General features: G+C 45.5%; 1 protein-coding gene across 3 annotated transcripts in view; it reads left to right on the forward strand.

Moving 5' to 3' along the window:
• Positions 1-9,809, forward strand: part of LOC135811216 (nucleoside diphosphate kinase homolog 7-like) — a 19,959-nt gene extending 10,150 nt beyond the window's left edge. The window contains exon 5 of one of the 3 annotated variants that reach the window (XM_065324406.1): positions 8,752-9,809. In XM_065324406.1, coding sequence (XP_065180478.1) covers positions 8,752-8,787 — 36 coding nt within the window. In that variant the 3' untranslated portion in view covers positions 8,788-9,809. The remainder of the gene's footprint in view (positions 1-8,751) is intronic. The other 2 variants (XM_065324408.1, XM_065324407.1) reach the window with 2 other exon arrangements.
• The last annotated feature ends 1,510 nt before the right edge of the window (positions 9,810-11,319 follow it).

Consider the following 11,319-nt stretch of genomic DNA (forward strand, 5'->3'; position numbering starts at 1 on the left):
TGGTCTCGTGTCATGCTGGTATGGTCTGGTCAAGGCTTTCCCCAAATCGGCCGGCCGCAAAATTCTCCGTAAACAAGACTTACCGAAAAATGTATAAGGTTTTAGCCGATTTTGGAGGGTTCCTTTGAGAATCGCCGAAAATCTTCCAAATGTTGTTGCAAAGTGAGTTACGAACGAATGATATTGCTGCAAGCATGACCGCTCGAGCTCTCTATGGCAGTACTTGTAAACTAGTGCGTTGAGGTCGTGTGACTCGTGTCCTTTGAACTCCTCCCAAACAAACATTAGCCATTAGGAAGATCATTACTAGTAAAAAACTAGAATTTCTTTTCCCCAGTGTCTCACCACTCTTGTAGCCAGTATGCCCACAATTCTTCTGGCCGATTTTCCAAAATATTCCAATTTTGTAGCCGATTTTCGAACAATCGGCTGATTTTCAGCCGAATCTGATGTGTTTTTGAACCGAGCGAACAGCCAAATAGGCGGACAATAACCGGGCCGATTTGAGGAAAGCCTAGTCTGGTCTTATGCTGGTCTGATCTCATTCCGGTCTGGTCTCATTCCGGTCTGGTCTCATTCCGGTCTGGTCTTATTCTGGTCTGATCTCATTCCGGTCTGGTCTCATTCCGGTCTGGTCTTATTCTGGTCTGATCTCATTCCGGTCTGGTCTTATTCTGGTCTGGTCTTATTTCGGTCTGGTCTCATTCCGGTCTGATCTCATTCTGGTCTGGTCTCATTCCGGTCTGATCTTATTCTGGTCTGGTCTCATTCCGGTCTGGTCTCATTCCGGTCTGGTCTCATTCCGGTCTGGTCTTATTCCGGCCTGATCTCATTCCGGTCTGGTCTCATTCCGGTCTGGTCTCATTCCGGTCTGGTCTCATTCCGGTCTGGTCTCATTCCTGTCTGGTCTCATTCCTGTCTGGTCTCATTCCTTTCTGGTCTCATTCCGGTCCGGTCTCATTCCGGTCTGGTCTTATTCTGGTCTGTTCTCATTCCGGTCTGGTCTTATTCCGGTCTGGTCTTATTCCGGTCTGGTCTCATTCCGGTCTGGTCTCATTCCGGTCTGGTCTTATTCTGGTCTGGTCTTATTCCGGTCTGGTCTCATTCCGTCTTATTCTGGTCTGGTCTTATTCCGGTCTGGTCTCAATCCGGTCTGGTCTCATCCCGGTCTGGTCTCATTCCGGTCTGGTCTCAATCCGGTCTGGTCTCATCCCGGTCTGGTCTCATTCCGGTTTGGTCTCATTCCGGTCTGGTCTTATTCCGGTCTAGTCTCATTCTGGTCTGGTCTTATTCTGGTCTGGTCTTATTCTGGTCTGGTCGTATTCCGGTCTGGTCTTATTCTGGTCTGGTCTTATTCTGGTCTGGTCTTATTCCGGTCTGGTCTTAATCCGGTCTGGTCTCATCCCGGTCTGGTCTCATTCTGGTCTGGTCTCAATCCGGTCTAGTCTCATCCCGGTCTGGTCTCATTCCGGTCTGGTCTCATTCCGGTCTGGTCTCATTCCGGTCTGGTCTTATTCCGGTCTAGTCTCATTCTGGTCTGGTCTTATTCTGGTCTGGTCTTATTCTGGTCTGGTCGTATTCCGGTCTGGTCTTATTGTGGTCTGGTCTTATTCTGGTCTGGTCTTATTCTGGTCTGGTCTTATTCTGGTCTGGTCTCATTCCGGTCTGGTCTCATTCCGGTCTGGTCTCATTCTGGTCTGGTCTTATTCCGGTCTGGTCTTATTCTGGTCTGGTCTCATTCCGGTCTGGTCTTATTCTGGTCTGGTCTTAGGTTGCGTTTGTTCGGTGTCATTCCGACACCATTCCAAAGTCATTCCGCTGTGCTTTGGTTGCGGTGCGTTTGTTTGATGCACCGGACAGCGTTTGTTCCGTGCAATTCCGATTCCGGTCGCGGAATGAAGGGGGCAGAATCGATTCTGGCGATTCCAAAGAAAAAAGTGGAATGAGTGCTCATTCCGAGCGGATTGAAAATATGTGGCGGCCACTGGGGGCTGTCACTATTGCATATCTCCGCCAACAAAACCTCAAACGCGATTGTCGACATACGGAATGTTGCCGAAAATCGTCCAGGGTGTAGGCTGGTACTGTAACCTTGGGATAGTTACCGCTACTGGTTTGTGGCATTTTTTACCCTTCGCTGCCTGAGAAAGCGTTTGCCCAGGACACGAACTGGATTGATGCCCTCGCACCTCTTCTCCTCATCGTCGAGCAGGGCCTCCAGAATCACTCGGTTAGGGAGGCAGTCCCACCAATGCATATCACATAATCACCCACACAGGCACTGAACCTGCCACTCGACTTCTTCTTACAACCGCACCTCCGTCAAACAAGCGCTTCCAATCCGTGAAGAGCTAGAGCCGTTTTGACTGATACGAGGTCGAATACGGAATAGTCATGATGAAGTAGCGGCCAAACGTCGCGTACAGGCGTGTACCCTAGTGGAGCTCGTAGGCCTATGCCGAGTTTGGCCGCTCCTTCACCATGATCGTCGTAGGGGCATGCAGAACTAGAAACGTACGGAAGCAAGATAGCAACCACAACATTCTTAGGCTACCAGCTTATCTTTGAAATGCTGCAAAAAACAACTCGTAGATCTCAAAAACAAAACATTCGACCGCCGTTTGCGGAGTCTCGCAAAACGTTTGCCAGATTCCCGAGTGCATGCACGCACAATTGTTTGCTACTCTCATTCCATGCTCATTCCGGAATGACCGAACAAATACAACCTTATTCTGGTCTGGTCTCATTCTGGTTTTGGTCTTATTCCGGTTTTGGTCTCACTCCGGCTTTGGTCCTATTCTGGTCTGGTCTCATTCTCACGCTAATCTTGGAGTTCATAGGGAATGTCAGTGAGGAACGTTTAGGAACAGAACATATGTCCTATTCCCATAACTCCTTTCGATATTAATTTTTGTCTGCCTATCTAGAGAAACCCTTTGTCTGCGGTGTGGGTCTACCCCTGAGAATGCTGCAATGTTCAGATGTGCCTGTATATGCGGAAGTCGCATCTGCATTTCTCACACAATCTCTCTTAGGGCCCGGTCCCACATGCACTTGAGAGTTGCGGATCCGCTGCAGCGGTGTCGCAACAGCGTGTATCACCATGGAAACTGCGAGTAGCGGAACTTCTGCCATGGCGGAAAGTTTAAATCCGCTACTCCAAAAATTTTGGAGCATATACTCTCCTGCGGAAGTTCCGCTCCTGCGACACTCGGCCATAGTGAGCGATTTGTGTTGTTCGATTTAATTTTTCGGTCATGAAGTGGACACTTTGACTTGAGTCAGAGCAGCTACGGCTGCAGTTGTACACGTCATGTACAGTAAAACCTGTAACTAACGACCACCCCTTGGTGCCTGGAAAAGTGGTCTTTAGTGGCAGGTGGTCTTTAGTTAGAGGTTTGCACCGCGTGACCATATATGGATCCCATATATGATATGTATGTCAAAATGCAGATAATACAACCCCCCACCACTTGCGCACTGACATTCTTCTTTCAGATCATACAACACTTGGAGAGAGAGAAAATCAAGTTTTATTGCAGACATTAAATTCAGCTCCTACTTCTGAAGCCAGGAGTCAAGACGACAAGAGTTCCTGTTGAAGCTTCTCTTTGCGCTGGTGTGTACCAGTACTCGATCTACGTATATGTACGTGATGCAGCGATGTTGCGAGTTTTCGCACCTTCACTGTAGACTATAGTAATATCCGCCATCGTATCCTGGGATTCCTGGCCTGTGTTCCGTACAGGTGAGTACATGTACCATAGCATGCTAGCTAGCCAGCACAGACTGTCAGTGTGACCTGGTGACTGAGCTGTGTGATTGCACTTCGACAGAGAGCCGCTCAGTCTTTTCTCCTTCGAGTACTAACATCGATCAAAGAGCGCTTTGGATGCGCTCTCCAAGACGTTTCCTATCATGTTTGTTCTTGACAGCACTTGAAATTATGACAGGTGTAGTGCAGTCCACACTGATTCCACAGTCAAAATGAGACTGCGTTCATATGTCCAGCTGTAGTATCGAAACAGTCCTTTCAGGACCATGGAAAATCATCAACATTTCGAGAAGGAGCTTCGAGCAATGTTTGATTTCCTACATCGCGGTCGCTAGTTACGGGTCAAAATTCGACATTGGGACAAGAAAAGGCGGTCGCTGGTCGCGTTCAGCAGGTAGTCGCTAGTCACAGTGCATTTTGAATGTGAGACCGTCCGTGCCTGACGAAGTGGTCGGTAGTACCAGGCCGGTCGCTAGTCACGGTGGTCGTTAGTTACAGGTTTTACTGTATGTTGAGGTCGAGACTCGTTTGACCAAGGGATGAAGAGAGATACGGAGCGGTATAGGTGGATAGCCGAGAAGCTGATGCTGAAACCGACGGCTGCGGCGTCGGCCAAAGACCAAATCGCGGACCCGTGAGCAGCCAAGCATGGCCGTCATGTAAAACCACGCAGGGGGACCACTGTGATGTAGGTCTGGCAAGAGCAATTCTAGTATCTATAGCAGGTATCGTCGATGTGCTGCTCAACAAGTTCGTACTAGTATTCAGCAACGACAATGTCGCTGCGTTCTCCATAGCCTTGTGACAACGTCTCGCCAATCGACCTCTACCCAACGGAAAATCCATTCTTTCAGATTATTCAGAACAAAGACTCAAAGTCAACAATACCGAACCCACGACATGTAGCTAATGGTAATGCTTGATACTAGGGGTCAAACGGGTGTACCGGGTACCCGGGTACCCGCCCGTTAATCTCAGGTACCGTTAGTAAAAGGGTACCCGTTTGTATAAAAAAAAAATAATAATAAAATAAAATAAAAAAGGGATCCTATCGTATTCCAAGACTCAAAAATAATAGGAGTGCGGATACTCTTTTCCTTTTTCCTGTGCATTCCCGCTTTCGACTTTATCAGGCAGGAGCAGCTGAAAGACAGACTTGACAGTTGTTCTCTCCACTCTAGTGCAAGTAAAAATCCTCGTACTGGAGGTTTTTGATTGTGATGTGAGAAAATGCAAGACTTGAAACTCGTTCGAGGTGGCAGCTGAGTAACTAGAAAGTTACGATGGTTCTCCAACATCGAACCTGACACAGTACTTGATGAACTAGTGTCACCAGGCTGAGTGACCAGTCGGAGTGCCACAAACGGTGATGTCCGTAGGTGGTAGCTGCATGTATGATACTCATGGTTGTAGTTTGTTCCTTCAATCGACGAGCTGAAAAGTAGTTCGAAATATTGCATACAAGATTACGGATTTGTGAAGATTCATTTCACGCGTTCAACAAGCTAGCACTAGCAGCTAGCTGGCCAGCAGCACATCAGCTGTGTCAGGCACCCCCGCTAGCTATGGGCGCGAACATCTTCTGAATGCAACGAGTACCAGTTCTCTGCGAACATAGCAAATAGGATTGCGCGAGATCACGGAAGTTTTGCTAAACCACTCTGTCCTTGCATGGCTTGAATCACATCGATCTGCAGTTGATTTGCGTACATGTATCAACATACATGTAGCTTGTAGGATCATCTACATGTACGATTGTAAGTTACTGCCTGTGAAGTTATGTACATGGGCAAATGCACGGATGATTAAAGTGGTAGGATGTAAGGTCCTCCGACACAGCACACACACACACAGCAAGGTCAAGTCTTTATATATAGTTATGATCCATTAATCTTACGCGTTTCTGCCTGTAAGGCTTCGTCAGAGACAAGGATGAAATAATATGAATAAAGACTAGTAGTTATATAGGGCTTGATTCTATGTGCCAGATGGGTGCTTGGGCGGTAAATGCGCTATCAAGCAAGTTTAAAGGCGCAATAACTTGAGTTGCAGACAAGTGTAACAAATGTCAAAAAAGTTGTACAAGTTGAACTAATGTACTAAACCGTAAGACTGGGGGTCAAAATATGCGGTCATAGTACCAGAATGTTTGTACAGAGTCAAGATCATGCAGAATCAAAAGAGAGCGGGAAAAAATGGGCGGGAAAGTTTAGGTGGGAACCAGAAATTTCTGGTTCCCACCTAAACGCAGAGCGCTGTGCTCTGCCAGTGTCAGTGATTTGTACAATGGAATGTAAGCTTAGTACTACATGTAGTAGAGGAATGTAAATTGTACAAGATTAATAGAACAGTTGCTTAGTTCTCCTGAAAAAGATTTTCCCGTCTTTCATAAAGGATTGTTTAATGAGAGCTTTGTAATCATTAGTAATGAAATGCGGATGGTACTGAGTAGTAAATACAATAGTATCAGATTTAGGCTTGGGAGTTTTACTTTCTATAGCATGATTCATTACAGTAGGCAAAACATCAGTGAATGAGCTAGCCAGAAATTGCGGAGGATAACCTCTTCTGCGTAAACGTTTCCAGAACAAAGATCTTACATGTTGAATGTCAGCAAGTCTTGAGTTTGTTCTGTTGTAACGCAGCAGCTCAGCCTTGATGAAAGCACGCAGATTAGCTCTTGGGTGATCGGAGATAAATGGTATGTAAAGGTATGCGTTGCGAGGTTTCTGGAATGTACGAAACTCAAACACACAGTGATCATTGTTAGATGTTTTGAAAATGTCCAGATCCAGGAAGATGCAAGAGTCCGAAGGCAATGTCCAATTTAATTTGATACTTGGAAGCTCACTGTAGAGAGACGCTTGCAAAGCTGCTAAATTAGCAGATTCTTCGATCACTAAGATAAGATCATCAATGAATCTATTGAATAAATGCATGGATGACTTGAATGTGGTAATAGACTTCATTTCATGTACGAAAAGGAAAGCGTTGGCCACATTTACGGCCATTGGGGTACCCATGGCCATTCCGAACTCTTGGTGGTATAGAATGTTATCAAAAATGAAGTAGTTGTTTTCTAGAACAAACTTTAACAGATCTAACAAGAGATTTCGAAGTGGGTGGTTGACTAACAGGGAATCGACTGCAGCTATAGTGTCATGCCAAAATTAAGATTAATGGATCATAACTATAATATAAAGACTTGACCTTGCTGTGTGTGTGTGTGCTGTGTCGGAGGACCTTACATCCTACCACATAGATTAATGGATCATAACTATATATAAAGACTTGACCTTGCTGTGTGTGTGTGTGCTGTGTCGGAGGACCTTACATCCTACCACTCCTACAACAGAACAAACTCAAGACTTGCTGACATTCAACATGTAAGATCTTTGTTCTGGAAACGTTTACGCAGAAGAGGTTATCCTCCGCAATTTCTGGCTAGCTCATTCACTGATGTTTTGCCTACTGTAATGAATCATGCTATAGAAAGTAAAACTCCCAAGCCTAAATCTGATACTATTGTATTTACTACTCAGTACCATCCGCATTTCATTACTAATGATTACAAAGCTCTCATTAAACAATCCTTTATGAAAGACGGGAAAATCTTTTTCAGGAGAACTAAGCAATTGTTCTATTAATCTTGTACAATTTACATTCCTCTACTACATGTAGTACTAAGCTTACATTCCATTGTACAAATCACTGACACTGGCAGAGCACAGCGCTCTGCGTTTAGGTGGGAACCAGAAATTTCTGGTTCCCACCTAAACTTTCCCGCCCATTTTTTCCCGCTCTCTTTTGATTCTGCATGATCTTGACTCTGTACAAACATTCTGGTACTATGACCGCATATTTTGACCCCCAGTCTTACGGTTTAGTACATTAGTTCAACTTGTACAACTTTTTTGACATTTGTTACACTTGTCTGCAACTCAAGTTATTGCGCCTTTAAACTTGCTTGATAGCGCATTTACCGCCCAAGCACCCATCTGGCACATAGAATCAAGCCCTATATAACTACTAGTCTTTATTCATATTATTTCATCCTTGTCTCTGACGAAGCCTTACAGGCAGAAACGCGTAAGATTAATGGATCATAACTATATATAAAGACTTGACCTTGCTGTGTGTGTGTGTGCTGTGTCGGAGGACCTTACATCCTACCACCTTGATACTCAACTGAACAAAAACAACGATCTGTCCAACACCTAGCATCTACATCATCAGTACATCAGTGCTGCGTTGATGTGTCCACAAAGGACGAAACAGTTCTGTCCACAGACACAGTACTGTACTGACTGTACAGACTCAGTATCAGTATACAGTACGTGCACGCGTACTTCCAAGTGAAAGCATGCTTGAGTTGCAGGAGAGCTGCACTGAATTTTTTGGAAGTCAGAGAGGCGCGCTCGCTTCGTTCGCCGTGCACGCGTGATCATGGGAGACCACGCGAGCATTTTGTCGCAGGAGAGGTGCGACACCACTCCCGCAAAACCTTGTCGCACCAGCGGATCCGCCACTGCATGTTGGACCGGGCCCTTATGGTATTCTGTCTTAACTCTCCTTCCCGTCGAGAATGGAATTGTTCCTGTTGCACACTCGGTAGAGCATGCTTGTCTTAATCTCATGGTCGTGGTTCTGAGGACCATGTTGTCGTTGCTCTTGTACAACTGCTTCTTTCGCTGCTCTCCGACTCACACTCCAAGCAGCAGTTGTGACTGTTAGGAGACTTCAGAAAGAGAGCTAAGATGACGAAGGAATGAAATGTACAAAGTGCCCTGGGGTGCATTGCTAGACATTGTGTGTGCTCTTGCGTGTGTGTGTGTGTGTGTGTGTGTGTGTGCGTGTGTGTGTGTGTGTGTGTGTGTGTGTGCACGCACACACGTGCGTATGTGTGTGCGTGTGTATGTGTGTGTGTATGGGTGTGTTCGTGCATGTGTGTATGTGTGTGCGTCCTGTGATCGCAGGTTCCATATTTTCCTCTACTAAATTCATTCCTCTAGGTTGAGTACTTCTTCAAGATTCTCCGGTAACTACGGAAACAGACAAGACTTCAGTGAAGGTTACAGTGCATCCTGAGTAATCGGCGTCACAATGCATTTTCGTTGATGTGTCTTCTGTAACCGCTGGAATGAACATTCAGCCACCGTTGCAGCAATGTGTTGAGAGATGCAAAGGCGAGGTTTGATGAGCTGATTTCGATGTGATATTAATCCTGAAACATAATGCAATGCCATAGTAAATGACTGTCGTTGAATTCATTCCATTTCGCTTTCATTATAAGAACGGAATTTATCTGTCTGTTTGAACCACACATATACTATGCATGCGTGGTGTCTGCGGGCTCTGTGATGTCATGATGTTATGGTGTCATGATGTCATGTTTTGATGTCATGATGTCATGATGTTATGATGTCATGATGTTATGATGTCATGGTGTCATGATGTTATGATGTCATGATGTCATGATGTTACGGTGCCATGATGTCATAATGTTATGATGTTATGATACCATGATGTCATAATGTTATGATGTCATGATGTTACGGTGTCATGATGTCATGATAGATCATCTTTGTCTTATGTCAGTACAAAATGGCAATCATGTGCAGGCTCTGTGCATTCGTTTTGAGTTATCTGATCCAGCTGCAGGGTGTGCATTTGTGTTTGTTACAGTGTTACACACTGCATGTATGGCATGTATGCTGCAGTTGATAGTTTTGTATTGATAGTACACAATATCATGTATAGCATGTATGCTGCAGTTGATAGTTTTGTATTGATAGTACACATTATCATGTATGGCATGTATGCTGCAGTTGATAGTTTTGTATTGATAGTACACATTATCATGACATCGTATAGTTCTCATCCTATCTTCAATGTAGCTAGTAGTAATAGTAATTGTAGTAGAATTTGAGTATTTCGCTCCTGCTCTTGTAGCAGTTCAGCACTCTCGTGTGGGGTAGTGCATTTTCTGTTTGCGTTATCCAGAGCTCACTGACTTGTCAGTTTGAGCACTCTCATGTGGGGTAGTGCATTATCTGTTTGCGTTGTTCAGAGCTCACTGACTTGTCAGTTTGAGCACTCTCATGTGGGGTAGTGCATTTTCTGTTTGCGTTGTTCAGAGCTCACTGACTTGTCAGTTTGAGCACTCTCATGTGGGGTAGTGCATTTTCTGTTTGCGTTATCCAGAGCTCACTGACTTGTCAGTTTTAGCACTCTCATGTGGGGTAGTGCATTTTCTGTTTGCGTTATCCAGAGCTCACTGACTTGTCAGTTTGAGCACTCTCATGTGGGGTAGTGCATTTTCTGTTTGCGTTGTTCAGAGCTCACTGACTTGTCAGTTTGAGCACTCTCATGTGGGGTAGTGCATTTTCTGTTTGCGTTGTTCACAGCTCACTGAGCACTCTGGCAAGGTTCGCTCGGGCCTCTGGCTTTGGAAAAAAATTTCATTGCTATCAGGATAAACGCAGAAAAGACTCCTATTGTGTACGTAGCTACCCGGATTTCACTTGTGTCAAGTGAAGCTTTTTCTTAGCCAGTATTGCTACATAGCTATGATGGTCACGGGTTGACTGATCCTTTCTTACATTGTACATGTATATAAAAAACTTACCATCTCCAAAGCAGCAGCAGAGATATGGAGTGGGTGAAATAATACCAAGCTACAAAGGAGAGAGTGACAACAACCATGCCAGGGAAAAAAAATTGGGCGTCATGAATATTTGCGCCAGGCCTCGTTACATGGCCCCTGCACCTCATACACACACATACACACGCGCGCACACAAACACACACGCACGCGCGCGCACACACACACACACTGTTCATTGCGCTCGAACGGTGGCGCTACTTCATTCATGAGGTCGATCGATCTGATGCCCCTACCGCCGTACCGGGCCCTGAGCTAGCCCTGTCAGAACTGGACGTGCGCGTGCGTTACTTGTCAGTCAGGGCGAGATACGTGTAGTGCAGGGGATTCAAGGGATTTCCCCTTGTCCGCACCCGCAAGGACCAGTGCTGTACATTTACCTGCTAGTGCTAAATCATGACTGTAGTAGTAGACTAGTGGGGTCCGTGATACATACCGGTAATCGTATAGACCCTTTGCACAATAACGGTCACGTGATCCGAGACGGGGCATCCTCTTCGATTTTTGTGCAGAGTATCCGTTGTTGAGCATGGTGAAACACTGTATTTTTCCATTTTGGAGATGGAGGAGAGAGTGTCGAGTGGTTTGCCATCGATGGCTGTGGCACCCGTGGACGAACTGTCAAATGAAGAATGGCCTGTGAAGGAACTGAACAGTTTTCTGCTGAATGAGGGTGCGTATCTGTCTGGAAAAAGAAGGAGTTGTTGGAGCGGTAAGTTTTCCGCTGTCAGTGGATATTTCGGATTACTGTAGATTGAAATTTATTTTTATTTTCTCTACCTTCTCTCCTCTGTCGATGTAGAGAACACTTCTCTATGCAGAACCCTGATGCTCCTAGAACTAAGAAGGGCACCACTTCCTCGAGTGTACAGTCGTCGTG

The sequence above is a fragment of the Sycon ciliatum genome, chromosome 3 (assembly GCF_964019385.1).
Source record: "Sycon ciliatum chromosome 3, ocSycCili1.1, whole genome shotgun sequence".
Lineage (NCBI taxonomy): Eukaryota > Metazoa > Porifera > Calcarea > Leucosolenida > Sycettidae > Sycon > Sycon ciliatum.